General features: G+C 36.3%; 2 protein-coding genes across 2 annotated transcripts; both read right to left on the bottom strand.

Moving 5' to 3' along the window:
• Window positions 1–843: 843 nt before the first annotated feature.
• Window positions 844–2,996, bottom strand: LOC110606346 (WAT1-related protein At4g08300). Its single transcript, XM_021745106.2, has 7 exons — window positions 2,719–2,996; window positions 2,568–2,630; window positions 2,243–2,359; window positions 1,780–2,020; window positions 1,519–1,677; window positions 1,287–1,438; window positions 844–1,199 (listed from the first exon to the last, which is right to left on the bottom strand). The coding sequence occupies exons 1-7, from the start codon at window positions 2,928–2,930 to the stop codon at window positions 992–994; spliced, it is 1,152 nt and encodes a 383-aa protein (XP_021600798.2). The 5' UTR covers window positions 2,931–2,996; the 3' UTR covers window positions 844–991.
• Window positions 2,997–17,113: 14,117 nt separating this feature from the next.
• LOC110607065 (WAT1-related protein At4g08290) lies at window positions 17,114–19,076 on the bottom strand. Its single transcript, XM_021746122.2, has 7 exons — window positions 18,815–19,076; window positions 18,645–18,707; window positions 18,397–18,513; window positions 18,029–18,263; window positions 17,775–17,933; window positions 17,548–17,699; window positions 17,114–17,462 (listed from the first exon to the last, which is right to left on the bottom strand). The coding sequence occupies exons 1-7, from the start codon at window positions 19,009–19,011 to the stop codon at window positions 17,282–17,284; spliced, it is 1,104 nt and encodes a 367-aa protein (XP_021601814.2). The 5' UTR covers window positions 19,012–19,076; the 3' UTR covers window positions 17,114–17,281.
• Between the last annotated feature and the right edge of the window lie 2,678 nt (window positions 19,077–21,754).

Genomic DNA, 21,754 nt, shown 5'->3' with positions numbered 1-21,754 from the left:
ATGTACAGATTAAATAAATACTTTATTGACTGAATAGTCAGACATGATTAAAAAGATGAAAGTTTGAATTTTTATTAATCAGGGCTTGTGTCTATCAAGAAGCATCCCAAATTTATCTTATAAAATTTTGAATACACCAAACTGATGCATGAAATACACGTTTAATATATCAGAAATATTTTAATATATCTTTTAAAATTAAAAAATTAATTAAAATTTTTTTTATATTATAAAAATTAAATAATAATTTTTTTTATCGTTGAGTGTCAAAATTTTATAGGAACCAACAGTAATATGAATCAATGTGATGTTTTCCAGTTTTTTAAAAAGTGGCTGGACCTATATTCTGTGATTCTGATGCATGTGTGTAATGTTGATACATGTGAAACATGCACTTTGTCACTAAACACATGGCTAGCTGATACCCATAATGTAAGATATGGCATAAGATTCAAATTCTTCTGAGAAACAGCCTGATGAAAGGACTTGTAATTCTCTAAGGTGAATGTTTTTCATTTTCTTTTATAATTCAACTCCAATCATCTGCCGAATCTCTCATGGTAATCCTGGCTAATGGCCTATTTCATCTGCCCATATGTCCAAGTTACTGAGCGAATTTGGTTCTTCTTTGGCAACCTCTTCTATGTTGTCCATTTCAGACAATCTTGTCCTGTGATGTGAGATAAAATTCTCATAAACAAATTTTGCATTTGCATACTCTGTGATGCTGATCATTACAAGACAACAACACTAAGATCCATTATTTGTTCTTCTTTAATTCCCTGTTCTTTTATGTATAGGTGCCACGAATATATAGGCTTAATAAACTTAAAACAACAATAATAAGAAAAAGGAAAAGGTTATATAGGCATATAGTGATCAAAATCTCGTAATACATCAGGCAGAGGGGTGTCTATATCTAAAATATAGTCCCCCACTTGTTACAGTACGTTAATTATTATTATTATTATAAAATTTCTCAACTATAATCTCATACGGGAGGCAGAGTGCTGTTGGCCGAAACCTTGGAAGTTTTGCTCTGCTGGCTGCTACTATCAAAATTGGTTGCAAATTCAAGGTTGTCATTTTTCTCATTTGACAAAGGTGGTGGTGGTATTGTTGTTGAGGTTGTCTGATCCTTGCTTTTACCCCATACAACGGTGTAAAGGCCAGCAACTATGAGAACTGCTCCAATCACACTGATGAAAAAGAACGAAAAACAGACATTTTAATGCAAGAATAAAACATTAATATAAGTTTTTAGAAACCCATGAATAATAGCATACCTTCCAAGGCGAAGTTGCTCAGCTAGAATAATAGTTCCCAGGGCTGCAGTGATGATCATGCACAGTGGGCTGAAAGATGTTACAAAAACAGGGCCTCTTTGCTTGATTATTTTTCCTTGCACATAATATGCAATTCCAGAGCAAACCACTCCCTAATTACGCAATTAGTTAATTAATTAATGTATCATTTGCAATTTCATTAACGTAACGTTAAGATTAATGGTTCACTTACAGAGTAAGCAGCGGCAAGAAGCCTGGAATCGAAGCCTATTTTCCAGGCAGTCATGTCACGTTCCATTACAAGAGACACAACTGCTCCTTGCACCATACCCATGAAGCATATCAAGGATGTAAGAGAGAGCTCTGCTGGGTATAGCTTCAACGTGAATGACTGAAAACCAAATTCAAAGTTTTTAAGTCATCCGAGTTCATATTAAACATCACATGATCTCTCTCTCTCTCTCTCTCTCTCTCTCTCTCTCTCTCTACTTACTTGCAATATAAAGAAACTTGCCCAGCCACAGCAACTGGCCAGGAGCATTAGTGTCCCTGTAACCCAATGCTGATTATTGGGTTCACTAGTGCTGCTTCCATGGTGGTTTCCTCCATGTGAAGTTAAGAAATCGATGATTGGACCTTTGTACAAAGTCATAACCATTGCTCCTGCAACTGTAATTCCTGTTCCAACAATCTTGGCCACATGATGTAGCTTCTTCACGTTAATCTTCTCCAACCTGTAATATTTGTTTTCTCTTCATCAATTTTCTTCAACTTATTATTATTATTGATGTCTGATTTTCTTCTCAGAAATAAGAGAGGGAAAGTGCGAGAAGAAATAGAAAAAGGTGACGTGAGAGAGAGGCACTGTTGTGGGATTAGTGGGCTAATGTGCTCAAAAAGTTTGTTGGCTCTTACTCAGGCACACATCTTTGTCATGATTATAATTTTTTAATTACCTGAAAATAATTGCTAATATAAAGGTTATGGCAGGAAGAACATTGACTGAAGCAGAGGCAAATGTTGCTGATGTGTACTTCATTCCCACATAGTACAAGTTCTGATCAAGCACTGGCCTGCAAGTTTTCCATATATATTCTTTTAAAATTAAAAAAAAATGTTATAATTTACTATTCCAGTTCTATGTTAACGGCAATCGAAAATGAAACTCCATTGTTGGTCCCATAAGAATTGATAAAGCTGAACTTGATATATTTACTTATTTCTTTATCATTACTAGTTATAATAAACACAGAAAAAAAGCTGGAGGTTTTAGTGCATTACTCTAGAAAACCAAGCACCATTATTCTTAGGAAGATAGGGAGTGTCAACTTCGGCCTTATTTTCCTGCAAAGTATTGAAAAAGAAAATCAAGGAAAATAAAATCTAAGAAAATACAAGAAAAGAGAATGAATGACAAAAGAGAGAAATTAACCTTTCAAGAACAAGAGCAAAAGGAGCGATGACAAGAGTTGCAACTACATGACGATACAAAGCAAGAATGTAATGACTCATGCCATGTTTCAAAGAAACCATGCTGATAATATACATTCCTGAGTACCCAAATTGCAGAGACACCATTGCAATGAAAGGCTTAGCTTGATTGAGCCATTGGCAAAGAGTCCTACATGTGTTTCTATCTGCCATCTCCTTAATCTCTTTAGTTTCTCGCCTCTCTTGAAGCTGTAGGTCTGATGCATGCAAAGATTACTACGGCAACTGCCCTTCTTATAGACCAGAAAAAGCCAATACATAAATAAATAATATTAAAAAAAATAGAGTTATAATAAAATTTCTCTGCTGTATACCTCAAGGATATGATCTCCTACGAGGCACTTACTCCTTTTTCCATTAATTTTTTAGATTCCTTGATCCAATAACAAAAAACACTCATATTCTCAAACCAATTAGAGAATCCTCACTTTCATGTGTATGCATATATAGAATCCCTTTAAATAATTTCTTCTTTTTTTTAAAAAAAAGAAAAGAAAGAAGAAGAAGAGTGAGAGAAGAGCAAGAGTTTGTGTGGATATCTTTGACAGTGATGCTTCTCTCTTTCATTATTAATATTTTATTTTGGCAACACAAATGCAATTTAGGTTTAGTGGTGATGATGCAATTGGTGCTTTGAAGAGTGGACACCATTTTCTAAAAGATGATTGACCCAACCTAGATTCATCTCTTATTTATTGGGTGATTACTGATTACTGAGGTGTGATTAAGGTTTTGGTTTTGACTTTAATCCTTAGTAAAACATAGTGGAAACAAGTTATGTATTTTTTGAAATGAAATCGGATATATCTCTTATATTTATTCATTCGGACTCATTTATTATCTGGCTAAATCTGATACTGATATTTGTTATTAAGTTAAATTTAATTATATATGTGTATATATATAAAGGTGTATGTGAGTGAATATCTAAAAAAAGTTTTTTAAATTATTTTTTTAAAACAAATACATAATTTTAATTACATAAAAAAACTCGTCAATAAAAAATTTAATACGTTTGAATTTTATATTTCGGTTTAGATTAGAGTGAGAAATTTTTAGATCGAATTATAATTTGATTATAATATATATATATATATATATATATATATATATATATAATCTAAGCAACATAATTAATAATTTTAAAATTAATATTTATGATTTGTCCATTATCACCTATGAAAAATATAAACTTTAAATTTGAGGATAAAAATATAATTTAATTTAGAACATAATGCAGGAGCTAAAACTTAGTAATAAAATAATTTTAAAATAAGAAATAAAGTGTTAAGTCCTAATCAGTATGTAAATTGCGGTTCTTTAATTTCACTATAATATGTGAAAAGTACAAGATTTTGAAGGACCAAAATATTTTATGAAATAACAATTTAAAGACTGAAGGTGAATGAAATTTTAAATTTAGGCATGAAAATTATAAATTAAAATGCGATAAATTATGTTTTAAAATATAATGAAAATTAATTTAATTGAATTAAATTTTTATAAAAACTTTTATTTCAAAGGAAAAATTATTGTTCTGGACACTAATTAATTAAAAGAGATATTTATTATTGTACTCCTATAATATATACTAACTAATTAAAATAGTCTTATAGTTTTAAAATTATATTAAAATACCTTTATAATTTTTATTTTGTCAACTAAAAAGATATCCATTAATTTTTCGCTAATCTATTACTTAAAATTAAAAACAGTTTTTAATATTGTATTATGTATTTTGTCCTAACTAATTAGAATATTTTTTAATTTTAGAATTATATTAAAATATTATTGATGATATGAGATTCAGAAAATAAGGTTTTACAATGGGTTTATGAACTTAGGAAAAACTTGGCCCTAGAGAGGGTATTTCCTCCTTTTATACTCTTTCCTCTTCCCACGCGAGATGGCCATCAAACTATAGGACCACCTACCTCTTGTTGCAGGTTCGTATGTATAGGTGACCTCAGGACCATCCCTGTGTCAGGCTAGCATTTAATTCCCTTCGGCGCGTGAGTGGACAGGGCTGCGAAATGACTGGTCCTGCAATCATTTCTTCCTGTGTCCGGGTTTGAGGAAAATGACTGGAACCCAAGAAGGTCTGGTTTTAAGGCTGAATTGGGCTGGGCCGGTCTGATCAAATAACTTAAATAGAGAACCAGTCTGGAGGAGGAACAGGTTGGGCCCGGCTTGTTTGAGGGCTTAGGAGCCTCCAGGTCGTGGGTTGCTACTGTCGGCCCGACTTTATGATGGGGTGGAGAAGCCTAGCGGTCATCAAATGCCTCTTTACCTTCTCATCAGTTATTGCTCGACTGACGAGGGGGTAAATACCGAGAATCATAATGACTGCTCCATTTAAATATAGTTTGCCTCAGAACACCCTTTCACCTTATCGTCATATGAGTTTCCAAATTTTCTCCGTCTTCTCCCAGTTTCTGCTTTCCTTGGTTATTCGTGCACGCTGCTATCTGCGTTCCTCCGTCTTTATTTTCACGGTATGATTCCTCCTTTACGTTAGTGCCCCTTGCCAAACAGTGGAGTATCATTCTCCTTGATCATCATCCTTCTGGTTTAATCGACTTTTAGAATGATGCGAGCTTATTTTGCCTTCCTTCGAATCTGTTTATCGGAGATGGGGGTTCACACCAATGGCGTGTCTGTTTATCGTCTTCTTCAGGGGGGTCAAGATGGACTAAAGATCTCATTATTTTATCCCTCTTGGAGTCCCGTATTAACCTTGCCTTTGTGATTTTTGCTGAGAAGTTATCTGGCTTGCCCCGATTTTGGAATTTTTATTTGTTTTTTTTTTTTTTTGCAGCTTCTGAAATGAAAACGGATCAGATTAAGCCCTCTAAGAATTTCGTGCTCTCTTGGTAAGACATGAATATCGCCTCGGGAGCCTCCTCAGTGGTGCAATCGAGGGGGGAGACCTCCCAACACATAGCCGAAGTAAGATCGTCCAAGTCGTCTTTCCGGCCTCCTTCCTGAGCTCCGAAGCCGGGCCCTCGAAATGATAAATCTTCAAGGTCGCCAAGCTGCAGCTCGTCAGGCTCGGTCACTCAGGCTAAGGTGAAGGTCCTTGCACGCGAGACTAAGATCGCGCCTGGGGGGGGGATGTTCAGGGGACCCCAGTTAAGGGTGTTCAGGTTACAGAGGAGAGGGAGTTCGGTTCTGCATATGGCGGGAGTGTAGCGGAGGAGGTCGGGAGCAAGCGTCCTGCCCTTACCGAAATGCCTGCCCTGATTCCCATTCCGAAGGAGTTCCGGGCTTCTGGGAGATCGGCTTCTGTCCTCCTTCCTATTGAGAAGAAAAAGGATGCTCCCGTGGTGTCTCTGATGCCTGCTCCTGACTCAGATTCAGGGAATAACATGATTTCTGAAGTTTATTGTGGAATACAAGATGCGGCTCACACATGTAATATAAAGCAGATCATGGTAGATTTGTGTCAGGATTTCCTTGCTAGGAATGGTGAAGATGATCAGCTTGCTGTCGATTTTGATGTAGAGCCCTTGTGCTATGAGAAACAGAGATCTGCTGCGCTCAGTCAAGCTTCCAACGATGCTTTCTTGTTCCATTGCCCTTCAGAATGCTTTATCGGCTTTCTTGCGCTGCTTTAAGTAAGCAAAAGGACGACAATGCTACTGAATTTGCCAAGTGTCATATCCCATCTGTTGTCATTGAAGGTTATCTTTTATCCGGCTTGAATCTCCTTTTGAGGGTACTGAGAGGCCTGAGCCATAGAGTGCTGGGTCTCCCACAATCAGCAATCTAGATAGTATAAATGCAGATTATGTAGATGATAGCGCCCCTAGGCATGTAGGTCCTTTAGGGACGGTCTTCCTTTTATCCCGCGTAGGTGATAAGCTGTAATATACTTTTCCTTTAATGAAAATTTATTACTGTCTATTACTTCATGTTCATACCTGAGTTATTTCCTGTCTTGTGTTTGCGCTTGAATTGTTTTTTGCCTTTGTCTGTTTTTTAATACTCTACTAAGCTATCGCTTGCTTTTAAGCTAACTAGGGTTGAAGACTTAGCCCAAGACTTGGCTCCTGGCTTGCAAATTTCTTTAATTTCACTGGAGTCTTCTTGTCTACAGGCTTTTTCCGAGCTGGGTTTTCCGTAGGGATAAGACTCTGAGCTATTGCTCCTTTACGGGTTCTGACCTTATTAGGTCCTCAGCCTGAGCTCAGTTTTTTACAGTTGACCAGTCGTCCTCAATTTTCATTTCATTACTTAATGCATACGATTTCAGGAGTACAACCTTTGTATAATCAGAGTAAAATGAATCATGTACCTTTTAAGGGGATGAGCAGGGCTGGCTTCCTTTTGTTTTTAATTCTGTTCTGATAGGAACTGAGGCTGAGGCCTTCAGCTCATGCCACTGAATTTCCTCTCGGATCATAGGAGGCTTGTTGCCTTCGGTTTGCCTTTGAGCTTTCTGAGCTCGGCTCTTTTTTGCTTGGTTTTTCGAGTTCGTGCTTCCAGGTCGGCACTTTTGGCCTTTTGTTGTCTTTGTCTTCTTAGTCCAGCTGTCCGTGCTGGGAGATCTTGGGGATCTCGGTTTTGTAGCTTCGGGAGATCTTTGAGATCTTCGCTGGCCGTTTTTGCTCCTAGAGATCTTTGAGATCTTCGCCGGCCGTTTTTGCTCCGGGAGTCCTTTAAGGATCTCACCGGCCGTTTTTGCTCCGAGAGTCCTTTGAGGATCTCACCGGCCGTTTTTGCTCCGGGAGTCCTTTGAGGATCTCACCGGCCGTTTTTGCTCCGGCAGTCCTTTAAGGATCTCACCGGCCGTTTTTGCTCCGGCAGTCCTTTGAGGATCTCACCGGCCTTTTTGCTCCGAGAGTCCTTTAAGGATCTCACCGGCCGTTTTTGCTCCGGAAGTCCTGGCCGTTTTTGCTCCGGGAGTCCTTTAAGGATCTCACCGACCGTTTTTGCTCCGGGAGTCCTTTAAGGATCTCATCGGTCGTTTTTGCTCCGGGAGTCCTTTAAGGATCTCACCGGCCGTTTTTGCTCTAGGAGATCTTACGGGATCCTGGCCGTTTTTGCTCCAGGAGATCTTACGGGATCCTGGTCTTGAACCTTTTTGAGGTCTTGCACAAGATTCGGGCTCATTGGCCTTACTGTCGCTTCGTCATCTCAGCTGGTTTTGTGGTGCCGGGGGCCTTTTGGGAGCTCGGCCACCTACCTCACTGAGGTCTTGGGCATTTATGCCTGTTTCATTTTTCTTTTTTGTTTCTTTCATGAAAGCAATGTGAGTAGAGATAAATAATGAATAGGGACAATAATCAACGTCTATTTTATTATCATGCTTTAAGATACAATAGGTCTTTTACATTTGACAATAGCTCAGGGGAAGTACCTTTTCAAGTGCTGGATATTCCAGGCATGGGGCTCAGGGTTTCCCTGCATATCTTCAATTCGGTATACTCCTGGCTTGACCACTTTTGCTATTCTGAAGGGGCCCTCCCAGGTCGGTGCCAACTTGCCTACTGCCGCTCTTTTTCCCGTTGCCTCCAGGTTTCTTAGGGCCAGGTCTCCCACCTTTAGGCTTCTTTCCCTGACCCTTTGGTTGTAATAACAGGCTGCCCGTTGTTGATAAGCGGCAGTTCGGACTTGAGCTTCCTCCCTAACCTCTTCGAGAGCATCTAGGTTGCACCTTAACTTGTCATCGTTAGTACTCTCGTTAGCAAATTGGACTCGATGAGTGGGGATTTGTAGCTCGACTGGGACTACAGCCTCTGTGCCAAAAGCAAGTGCAAAGGGCGTTTCTTTAGTGGACGTTCTGGGGGTAGTTCGGAGTGCCCACAGGATGCTGTTGAGCTCTTCTACCCAGTTTGCCTTTGCCCGATCCAGCCTCTTCTTTAACCCCTGGAGGATAGCTCTGTTAGTGACCTCCGTCTGGCCGTTGGTCTGAGGGTGAGCTACTGAGGAGAATTTGTGCCATATACCCATGTTTGTTGTGAACGCTCTGAAGGTACTGCAGTTGAATTGTCTGCCGTTGTCTGAGATGAGCACCCTCGGTACTCCAAACCTGCAGATGATATTCCCCCATACAAAATCTATCATCTTGCGGGCTGTTATTGTGGGGATTGCTTCCGCCTCCGGCCATTTCGAGAAGTACTCCACAGCCACTACTACAAACTTTTTCTGCCCCGTGATCTTGGGAAAGGGTCCCAGGATGTCTATTCTCCATTGCGAGAACGACCACGGGCTGGAGATGCTGGATTGAGGAGTGGCTGGGACATTGATGGCGTTGGCAAATCTCTGACAGACATCACATCTTTGGACAAACTCTTCTGCTTCCTTCTTAACGGTGGGCCAGTAGTACCCTTGCCTGAATATCTTATTAGCCAGTGTTCCTGCCCCTTCGTGAGCTCCGCACGTTTCTCTATGTATTTCTTCCATCACCTTTATTGCCTCCTCCGGGCTCACACAGCGGAGCCATGGGCTGGATTCCCTCATTCTGTACAAAGTTCCCCTTATTGCTTGATAGTTGGCAGCTCGGACCGCTATCTTTTTTGCTTCGCCCTTATCTTCAGGGAGCTTTCCTTTTTCCAGGTATTCCAAGTACGGGGTCATCCAGTTCTGGTTTTGCTCTACCTGAAATACAGTGATTGTTTTATTAAAAGCAGGCGTGCTAACATATTGTATGTATACCTCATCAGGAAGTTGTTCTAGTTCTTCCTTGGACAACCGACTAAGCAGGTCTGCTTCTTCGTTTTCTTCTCGAGGTATTCTTTGGTATTTGATGATGACTGTAACAGCCCGGCCCCTTTCGACCGGCCCTGTTACCGCTCACGGCCCGTGACCTTCCTCTGGGCCCAGCCACTGTGAGCAGCTCTTAACATCCCTTCACCCTCACGGGTTCCAGGCAGGATTTGTCCCTCGGGGGAGCCATTACGGCCCGCCCTAGCCCGAGTGGATTTGGCCCAATTCCTTCCTCTGGGAATTAGGTCGCCTCCCCCACTGCTCGAACCCTTGACCTCCCACTTTAAGGGAATAGTCTGGTGAGAGTGAGTACCAATTGTGCCAATGGCACAATTGGTACTCACTCTCACCAGACTATTCCCTTAAAGTGGGAGGTCAAGGGTTCGAGCAGTGGGGGAGGCGACCTAATTTCCAAAGGGAAATTTGGGCCAAATCCACTCGGGCTAGGGCGGGCCGTAATGGCTCCCCCGAGGGACAAATCCTGCCTGGAACCCGTGAGGGTGAAGGGATGTTAAGAGCTGCTCACAGTGGCTGGGCCCAGAGGAAGGTCACGGGCTGTGAGCGGTAACAGGGCCGGTCGTACGGGGCCGGGCTGTTACAATGACTCCCTGACCATTGAGTTCAGCTTCTATGGCTTTTACCTTTGCTAGGTAATTCTGCATGGTTGGGTCTCTGGCCTGATACGCCCCAGTTATCTGATTGATCACCAGCTGGGAGTCACTATTCACTTCGAGATCGGTTGCCCCTACCTCCATTGCCATCAGCATCCCATTTATTAGGGCTTTCAGGCGAAGCTCGATGCGTGACCTCGGATCAGGGCCATGACTTCAGTTTTTTATTCTTCAGTAAGGCCGGCATTGAGACTGAAGACCTTATCTGCCTCTGCCTCAGATAAAGGAAAAGTCTGCAGCTCTCCGACTGGCTCTGTTCTGGCCTCTTTCTTCTCATCCCTGACCTCTAGCACCTCTGAGTCGAGCCTCTCTGCTACCGAGCTCAGCTCTGCCACTGTGGCTAAGTACATTGCTCTCGCTTCTTCCTGGCTACCCCGTACTACTCCCACTCCTGCCTCTGTTGGGAATTTCATCGCCAGATATCTGATACTGGTTACGGCTTCGAAATCAAACAGTGCAGGTCTTCCCAATATCGCGTTGTAGCTCAGTGGGAGTTTTACCACTAAGAACATCGCATAATGAGTGCAAGTTCTTGGCGCTTCGCCTAAAGTGAGAGCCAGCTTGACCTTCCCTTCCACGGGCACTGGTACCCCTCCAATCCCCTTGACTGGTGCCTGATCCCGGACTAACTGCTCCTCGGGGATTCCCATTTGTTGGAAAACCCGGTAGGGCAATAGGTTCACCTTGCTCCTGTCATCCACTAAGATCTTCTTAACTCGGTAGTTGTGAATGATGGCTTCAATGACGAGGGCCTGAGCGTCCTCCGGAGAGAATGTGATGACCACGGAAGAGTGCTCGACGACCTGCATGACCTCGGTATTGCTGCTCTCCCCCTCCCGACTTCTCTTCTTACCCCTTCGGCCCATCCGACCTCCCGTGCCCCCGACAATCATGTTGATGGTCCCACTGGACCCGTCATTCACTGGTCCGGCTCCTACTCTTCTTGGTGCCTAGGCTGCTGGGTTAGGCTGGGGCCTCTGTCCCTCCGGCTTTTTCATGAAGTTTATGAGGTGTCCCCTTTTTATTAGCCTCTCAATTTCGACAATCAGCCGGTAGCAGTTGTTGGTGTCATGGTCGTGTGTACGATGATATTGACAATATTTGTCAGGATCTCGCTGGCTTGCTTCAGCTTTCATAGGTCTAGGCCATTGAAGGAACTCCTTGTCCTGTACTGCCATGAGCACCTCGGCTCTAGAGGCGTTGAGCGGGGTCAGACTCTCCGGAATCCACGGAGGGAGCGATTTTTGTTCTGGGACCCTTGGAGGGTGGGATCTTTGGTCTCTTCGTTCCCAGAGTTGTCTGTAATGCTCAGGCCTTCTGCCTTGCTTCTTCTCCTGCCTCTCCGACCTCTTTTCTTCGGGAGCTTTTCCTCGGTCTTCTGCCCCTTTGGCAAACCTGCTTGTCATTAAGGCATCATCCTGCCTTATGTATTTCTCCTCCCTTTTCATGAGCTCTGCCAGTGAGGTCGGGGGTTTCCTGCTCAACGAGCCAAAGAACTCGGGAGAGGTCGTCCCTTTCTGCATGGCCTCTACCGCCCGGCTCTCATCCAGCTTGGGGATCTGTAGGGCCTCTTTGTTGAAATGGGCCACGTACTCTCTCAGCGATTCATCCTTCCTCTGCTTGACCGTCTCCAAGTAACTGGTTTTTCTCTCTGCTGGCACCCCGGCTATGAACCGGCTGATGAAGCGAGTGGCCAGATCTCCAAAGCTTGTAATGCTTCCGGTCTCAAGGCTGTTAAACCACGCCCGTGCTGGCCCCGAGAGCGTTGTTGGGAATACCTTGAACATCAAGGCATCTGACAAAGTCTGTAGCTCCATGAAGGTCTTGTAGTTCAAGACGTGCTCCCGGGGGTTCCCAGCTCCATCATATGCGGCCATGGGCGGTATCATAAATTTCTTTGGGACGGTCTCCTGCTGCACCCACTTTGAGAAGGGTGAAGAGGTAGGTAGAAGAGTTTGGCTGGGGTCCTTCGCCCCTAACTCGGCCAAAAGCTGCTCTCTCATCTTTTGCAGCTTTTGGTCTACACTCTCAGCTTCCTGCCTGGGTTTCTTCTTCTGACGGCACTCCTCCTCCCGTGTCTCACTCCCCATCCTTCCAGTTGTTTCGGCGGAATAACTATCGACTTCATCATTCTCGATCAACTCCCTCGCCCTCCTTCCGTGAACCCTTGCTTCTGGCTCTACTTCTCCGCCAGCTCTCCTGCTTCTCTCTCCTGTTTCTCGACTGGTTGTTTGAGGGGGATTGAGGGTAGGTTGGCGAGGTTCATTGGTTCTAGGTTCTTCTATCACTGGCGACACATTCACCAGGGTGTTAAGGCCCCTTTGTTGCATCATCTGCCCCAACCAGTGAGTGGTATTTTGTAGTTGGAGGGCCATGGTTTGAAGGTCCTGGTTGGACAGAGCGGCTCCGGGCATGTTTCTCGCCAAGCTTGGCGAGGGGTTGAAGGGGATTGGTGTTTGGTTGTTTGGAGTTGTAGGACTAGAGAAAGAGAACTGTTGCCCCTCTTGGGGAGAGCTCAGGTCATTGGGAGTGTTAATGGTGCTGTTTTCATTGTGATTAGCTATCGTGGATCTCAGTGGGTTTGTTTAGAGTGGAACTCCGGTGATGAAAAGATCTCCTTCGTTTCCCACAGACGGCGCCAATTGATGATCTGAGATCCAGAAAATAGGGTTTTACAATGGGTTTGTGAACTTAGAAAAAACTTGGCCCTAGAGGAGGGTATTTCCTCCCTTTTATACTCTTTCCTCTTCCCACGCGAGATGGCCATCCCGCTATAGGACCACCTACCTCTTGTTGCAGGTTCGTACATATAGGTGACCTCAGGACCATCCATGTGTCAGGCTAGCATTTAATTCCCTTCGGTGCATGAGTGGACAGGGCTGCGAAATGACTGGTCCCGCAATCATTTCTTCCTGTGCCCGGGTTTGAGGAAAAGGACCGGAACCCAAGAAGGTCTGGTTTTAAGGCTGAATTGGGCTGGGCCGGTCTGATCAAATAACTTAAATAGAGATCCAGTCTGGAGGAGGAACGGGTTGGGCCCGGCTTGTTTGAGGGCTTAGGAGCCTTCGGGTTGTGGGCTGCTACTGTCGGTCCGGCCTTATGATGGGGTAGAGAAACTCAGCGGTCATCAATTATTATATTTTTAATTTATTAATTAAAAATATATTTCATAAATTTTTATTTATTTTTATTATTCTCTAAATTGAGCTCCAATTAAATAATTCATCCCCTACTCACAAATCGAGTCGTGATTATCTACACTATCAATACTCTGTTATTAATTATAAATTTTTATTTTTTGATAAAAATGAGAATAGAGATGCGAAAAAATATAGAGACAAATCTAAAAGGCAGGTAGTGAATTTTATTTGATAAGTAGAGTAATTGAGGTAAAAATTTTTTGAAAATAAGTCCAATTAAGTCTTTGTATTTTTGTTCAAGAGTCACCCAAGTCTAATTTAATTTTTTTATCAATTCAGCCCATATACTTTTATTTAAAACCAAATAAGTCCTGAGTTATATAATATTCTTTTAATAACATTTTTTTAATTTGAACTTATTATTTTAATTAACATGAAAATGTTTAAAAAATACATAGAAATAAAAAATATAAAAATAAAATTCTATTATTAAAAATAATATTTTAATATCAAAATATTATTATTTTATGGCTGGATTTATTTTATCTAGAAATAAAAGTATATGGGCTTAATTAGAAAAAAAAGTAATAAATCAGACTTATAGAGTCTTTGAGTAAAAATATAAAGATTTAATTAAATTTATATTAAAAAATTTTCATTTTTGACTAATAAACTAAAGACAAAATTGATAAAAATTAATAAGTATTATTCTTAGTTAATATAATAAAAATATAATAGATATTTTAATATAATCCTAAAATTTCATGAACATTTTAATTATTTAAATTAAACTTAACGATAAAAATAAATAAAAATTAATGGATATCTTTTTGTGTTAATGAAATAAAAATATAAAATGTTTAATGTAATTTTAAAATTATATGAATATTTTAATTAATTAAGATAAATTACAGAGAGGACAGTGATTATCTCTAATTAAAAAAAAGTTGAAATTTCAAATTCCTTTTCCCTTAATTAGCATGCTTATATATCTTCTTTATCAACTGATAATACCTAATTTGGGCAGATATATTTCATCTTCTTAATTGACTTTGCTAGTGTACTATTAATTCCTTAATGATTTGATATTTATTTCCAAAATAATATTCTTATTCCATTTGCTTGTCTCTTCATAATTTCTATTCTTTTCTTTCTAAATAATTCTTTTATAAAAAAGATTACTATTAATTCCTTTTCTATGTATATGCAGTTAAAATTTCAAATGATTATCTCGAATATGTTAATTTCCAAACAAATATATATTCTTATTCCAATGCTTATCAATTCCCATGGATAATCAGTTGTCTCTTCATAAATTTCTATTCTTTCCTTTTTTTTATTAACTATATATAAATAATTACTTATATATTAGGACTTAATTAATATATAGTAAGTGAAATGTGATGTAAGTAGGATTATTTATTAATTATGAATGAAAGCAAATGGATAATACTTTGAGAAATAAAAGGAATACATGGGAAAATAATGTCCAGAGAAATAAAGTTGGTGCTGTCTTGTTTGGATTCCAACGAGAGGAAAACAGGTTGGTGGAATCCCACATTCACAAATGGGATTGATGCCATGCAACTATTTTCATTTCCCTCGCATGGATTAATGGAAAATATGTGGCTGCCTCTCCTTCATCTTTTCCTTCCTTAATTATCTTCAGTGTTAATTCTTTTTAAATTTCTGCTAATTATATTTAATTTAATACTTAAATTGGAACCTCTGAATAAAATATTATTTCTGTCTATATCTACTATGGTTATTAAATTTGTTACATATTAATTTGTCTTCACACTTGAAAAGCCTAAAAGAAAATTAATTTAAAATTTGTGCGTTCATTATATTTCTTAAATTTATAATTCCAAACTGCACATAAAATTTTTAGTTAGTTTACAAATACTAAAATTTAATATAAAAAAATAATATTTTTGTTTAATTAAACATTTTAATCAGGTTGGAGGTAAAGTAAAAGAAGTGTGTTATTTATATTTATGATATTTTTATAACTAAAAATATTTTTTTAAACTAATTAATTTGATTCTTTTCTGAATTTTAAAAATTATTTGTGTATTTTGTTAGTTAATAGATAGATGTGCTTTTGTTGCTTGAATTATTATTAAATATTATAATAAGTCTTCTCAACAAATTTAGAAAGTTATTATCATTAAATTTTTAACCATATGTTAGGTGATAGGTGATGTAGTTCAAAAATAAAATTGTATTATAATTAGTTAGACCTATAAAAAAGAGAATGTGAAATGCTACTCCAACGCTCAAGTTAATGTACTGAAGAATAAAATAATTATAATGAATTATTTTAGAACTTTAGTATGAGATAATAGTATAATTTTATATTTATGATCTTTCTCTTTTTAAGTTATTTTCTAGTATTTTTTAATAATTCGACAATCATGTGATCGGCTACTTGATAAGAGATATCGTCAGATTAATAATCCCGTAATTACAGATATAATGAGAATACGCTAAACGTCCCTAATAACGATTACTTTATGCTAAGACTCGTTTTATCTAAAAGATGACGAGTCTTGATAATGAATCAAATACTAAGGTGTCTGAATTTTTTTTCTCGGACGGGATCACGTTACTCACTTATTATATCCTTATAATATTTTTATCATATAAATTTATTATGTGATGACAATTCATAATTTATGTTGAACGATTATTATGCAACATCAGTAGTAATAATATTTAATTATCATAAATAATTTTTTTAAAAAATTTAAAAGTTTATTTTAGTGTTGAGTAAATTTATTCGGTATAAATTTAGATTAATTAGATAAATATATTTTGAATATTAATAAAAGAAATAATTTGAAAAGAAATAATAAATATCATTCTCAACCTAAAATTGTCAGTAGATTCAGCTTACAGCTTGATTTTTGAGGCAGATGATATGCATATGTCAATAAATATATTGTTCCAATAGAGAGAGCAGAGGTGGAGGTGCCCCCAATAGCATCAAATCAAAGGGTGTTGACACCGAAAGGACCAAATTTAGCATATTATTATTCTCTTTCTGCTTCCACCACAATTCCTCCTCTATTTTCTTTCTCGCCAAACACTATGCTCCAAACTGGCTTCTATATCAAGTTAACATGTGTGGATTCATTAGCTAATGAAGCTACTGGCTAGATATTTTTTGAATTTATATAAATATAAATCCATTCTAAATTTAATTCAAATTCAATATAAAATCAGTGACTCAATTCTTTTAATAAATATATATTATCGTAATTTTGAACTGCTTGCTTCTTTTATTGAGTTTACCGATTTAATAATGTAATTGGGATGGTATCCCTTTATTCTATTTATATTTAGAGTTTATTTGGTAGAACCTTCTCTTAAAAAATATTAAAAAATTAAATTTGATATTTTCATTATAAAAAATTAGGAATGCTTTTTTTTTTTAAGTAAATAACTTTATTAGTAAACCTTTCGTTTTTTTTTTTTATTTTTAATTATTCTAAAATACTATCCATTCCTTTTTACATTATAATTAACAAATAAATTATTATTACCCTTTTTAATTTTGTCATACTTTCAACATAATTTTTTATTAATTATTTATTTTTTAAAATAAGAATATAAATCATCTCTTTAGTATTTTTTATAATTAAAAAAAATTATTTTTTAGTATTTAATTCAAACAATATGTTGTTAATAATGATTTTATTGTTTTAATATAATTTAATATTTTTATTTTATATTAATAATGAATATAATTAAAAAATTAATAGAAAAAACTGAGTGATTTTTTATTATTACCTAGAAATTAAAATTCAACTTTCCAACTTAAAATTAATTTATTTTTCATTCTCAAGTGTATCCATTAGATTAATATTCATATCCATTATATATATACAATAATTCAACCCATTGATGAGCAGAGTGTCTGTTTTCCATATTATACCCACCAAAATTAATGGAGCAATTTTGGGTTTCAGTGGCACACTTAACCAGACAATTCGGATTTGGTACTTGCATTGAAGGTGACCATTTTATTACTCCCATCAATGGCTGTAATGGGCAGTTCCTTTTGGGCCATTGAAGCTGGCTCTTGGCTTGAATAGTCTTTGCTTTTTCCCCACACGACAGAGTATAGCCCGATTGCTATTATTATCCCTCCAATGATACTGTGGTTTGCAGTGATTACTAGCAATTAATCACAAGATTGTTTACAGATTCAAGAATCAATTGGATTTGATGTACTTTACTTACCTTCCAAGATAAATCTTCTCAGCTAAAATAATAGACCCAAGAGCTGCAACAATGATCATGCACAGAGGGTTGAATGCTGTTACAAATACTGGACCTCTTGTCTTCATTACGAGTCCTTGCACGTAGTATGTGATCCCCGAGCTAATGATCCCCTGAAGTTCAGAGATTCTTTACGGATTTAAAAACGATTCGCCGCGTACTTTGTCATTAATAAGCAAGTAACTTACAGTATAGACCGGAGCCAGAAGCCTGGTATCCCAGCCAACGGCCCACGCACTGGGGTGGTGAGCAACCACTAGTGCTATGGCCAAGCTCTGAATGGCGCCGGCCAAGCATATTAACGAGGACAGAGAGAGCTCCGCCGGGTACTTCTTTATGGTTATGGACTGCGTATATTATATGGTTAAAAGTATAACTCAAGTGATTGAGATGTGATGGAGCAGAGAATTATAGAAGATAAATATACATGCATGAATTAGACCTGCAAAATGTAGAAAGCAGACCAGGAGACACAGCCTACAAGTATCAATAACGTCCCGGCGAGCCAATGTTTATCGGAAAGAGCAGCATTTCCATGGTGGGTTGCATTGGTTGAGGATATTAAATGAAGAAGAGGGCCTTTGTAGAGTGTCATAAGCAGAGCTCCTCCGAAAGTAACCAGGGTTCCGACAACCTTTGCTTGGCTGCGTATCTCATTGATCCGTATACGCTCTAAACTGTTAAAGATATTCAGCAGAGGGAGATGTTCTGAATTTCTATTCGTTATCATATCTATTACAAAAATGTTGATTCCATTCATGTATGTATAAATAAAAAACCATGAAAGAATTAATTAAGTGGTCTAATTACCGAAGAATCACAGCAATTACAAAGGTGACAGAAGGAACAGCATTCATGATCGCAGATGTAAAAGATGCTGATGTGTATTGCATCCCCAAGTAAGTGAAGCCTTGATCCAGGATTGGCCTGTCAATTTTTCATGCACATGTATTTCTGCTTAATCTGTCTTGAGCAAATTAATTAAATTTGTATATGAAAATTAAAAGTATTAATCTTTAATTTTCTAAATTAAATATAATAATCCATGTCATCCTTACTCTAAACATGCCAAAGCCATTATTTGTAAGAAGACTGGGAATGTCATCTTTGGCCTTGTTTTCCTGCATGCAGTGAACAAATGATTGGTTCTATTATTTATATACATGTCTATCAATCCTTACGTATGAATAGAGAAATTATATAATGCATGGTGTGAAGAAGGAGAGACCTTTCAAGAAATAGAGCAAAAGGAGCAAGAACAAGAGCAGCGATGGCGTTGCGATAGACAATGAGGACGTAGCGATTCATGCCATGATTCAGAGTTACCATACTGATTATGTACATACCAGCCGATCCAAATTGCAAAAACACCATAAGCAAATAAGGTCTTATCTTGTACAACACTTCACTTACTTTATTTCCCATCTCTTAATAATAATCTTTTTGGAGAAATAATGAAGGAAAACTACATGCAAGTGATGAATGATGGAACTGAGGAGAAAGAATTGGCTTCTTATAACCAGCAAAAGCATGCAAGATGATTAAATTCCACTGAATAATATTTTACAGAATAATCCTCGCTTTTTTTTTTTAATGATAATCTTTATATTACTTTTTATTTTTATACAAATCGAAGAAAAGTAATATTAATTAATTAATATGTTCTTGCATGGGATTATCTATATCTTGCATGAAATCCTTTTCTTTTGGTTGCTAAAGAAAACCATATTTACAATTATTAATTTTGCTTAATTATACATATTTTAATTAAAATAAATAAATATAAATTCATATAATAATATAGCATCTTATTCACTAATTTTTAACGTAAAATATGAATTTTTTTTTTGAAAAAAGGGGAATATATTTGGTAAAGAATAATTAAGAAAAGGGTATTTAGTTGGTGGATTCGTGTTAGGATTCCAACAAGAAAGCAAGCAGGCAGAGATGGTGGAATCCACCTTAATTACAGAAATATTCAATAAACTAAACATATTTTATTCTTCATGCATGCTGATATGATACCTTGGCATTAGCATCGCAGTCCATGAATCTACGTTTCATTTGATTAAATCTAACTAATGGATGCTTATCCTTCGGTTTTGAAATAAAAATTATTTAATAATTTTTTATTCAGAATATAATTTTTTTTACCTTAAAATTTTTTTATTTTATAAAAAATTAAATTTTTACATAATTTTATAAAAATTTATTTAAATTCTTTTTTTACAAAAATAAATCATACTAAATAAAGACTATAGTTATAATTTATAAATGTATCAAAATTTCCATACACAAAAAATCTTGAATCTACTTTATTATTCGAGTTTATTTATATAGTTATTAATTAAACTTATTTTATGTATTTTTTTTATATTTATGCCTTAATTAATTGGATAATAAATTAAGTAAGTGGTATTCACAAACTTAATTTTCGTGGTAAGTAGGGGTGAGCAGTATTCGGTTCAAACCGAAAAAACCGACCGAACCGAACCAATTTAAAAATTTAGTTCGGTTTTTTATATATTTCGGTTCGGTTCGGTTTTTAATTTCAAAAATTTCGGTTATTTCGATTCGGTTCGATTTTGATCAGAAAAAAACCGAAAAAACCAAACCGAACCGATTAGTAATAATAACATGTTTTTTCAATAATATATAGAAATTAAATCATATTAAAATTAAAATATTTTAATTAAATTTTAAAATATTAAAAATAAAGTGTAAAAAATAAAAAAATTATTAAAAATCGAAATCGATCAAACCGAACCGAACCGAATCAGACCGGTTCGGTTCAATTCGGTTTCTGATCAAAATCGGTTCGGTTCGGTTTTCATAAACACTCAAATTTCAGTTTTCGGTTTATTCGGTTCAGTTCGGTTTTGAACCGAACCGACCGAATGCTCACCCCTAGTGGTAAGTGTATCTGAGTAAAATTTTATTCCTCTAACTCTCGATTTTTATTTAAAAAAAAAATAAAAAATTAAATAAGTGAAACTTCTTAAAGCGTAAAAAGACAAAACTCTTATTTAGTTTCCATTTTAAATCAATTTTTTGAAATTATTTCTTTCATGCAAGGGAAGTAATCGGTGAAATTTAATAAGTTGAACTTTTCTAATTAATTTATATTCAATTTACTAATTGTTATCTTAATTTATTATATTTAAAATTATATTATAGACCATTTAAAATATTTTACTTTTTAAAATTATATTATAGACCATTTAAAATAATTTTACTTTTTAAAAAATTAATTTATATACTAAACATAATTATAATTTTTAATAAATAAATTTTCTAAAAGTTCACTTTTTTTCAGAAAATATGACATTTTGAATCAAATAAACCTAAGAAAAACTAAGATTTTAGAAATTTGTGCCGTTCCAGTGGCCTTATACTCCTAGATTATAGCGTAAAGCTTTTGTTACTGCATTAAATACTAACTTATTTACGATCTTAATTAAGTTTAATTTATATAAATTTTATACGAGTAAAAAGAAAACACTTAAAAAAAATATTAATAATAAAAAATATTTACTTAAACTTGATGGATTAAAATAATTGTAAAATATAAATAAAAAGTTGAAGAGAGAATAAAAAATTCAACCACTTTATACTACATATAGTATCAAATCAGGGTTGAAAAATGCATTGACATATATTCGTGATTTGGATTCTAAAGGAGCAAATTGCTTATTTATGAAAGTAAATAATATTAAAATAGATAGATGGAAATTTACTCTCCAAACTTCTCTAATTTGTATATTTTTTTGTTTGAAATGAAAATTAAAAGATTAGAATCTGAAATCTCCCAAATTTATTTAAATATATTTATCATCAGATTAAATTAGTGAATACCTCATTTCTATATTTTAAAAGTCGAAGACTAATTTAAATAAATTGTAAAATTCTTTACAAACCAACCCAATTTAAATATATACTTGAATGGACAAATGCATAAAATAAAAAATTTTAATTTAAATATTATTTAAAATTTTTATATTATTTATTATTGTGATTATTATTATTATTTTATTTATTATTACTTATATCAGTATTAGTTGCCACGTTTACTTTCGTAGTGTTAAAACAAAAATTAAAATTACATATAAGGACAGATGCAGAAATTTAAATTAAGGTTTAATTTTATTTTTTCAGTAATAATTTTAAT

Source organism: Manihot esculenta, chromosome 18 (genome assembly GCF_001659605.2).
Source record: "Manihot esculenta cultivar AM560-2 chromosome 18, M.esculenta_v8, whole genome shotgun sequence".
NCBI classification, from domain to species: Eukaryota; Viridiplantae; Streptophyta; class Magnoliopsida; order Malpighiales; family Euphorbiaceae; genus Manihot; species Manihot esculenta.
The sequence above is the reverse complement of the archived record's forward strand: the minus strand, read 5'-3'. Positions and strand labels throughout refer to the sequence as shown.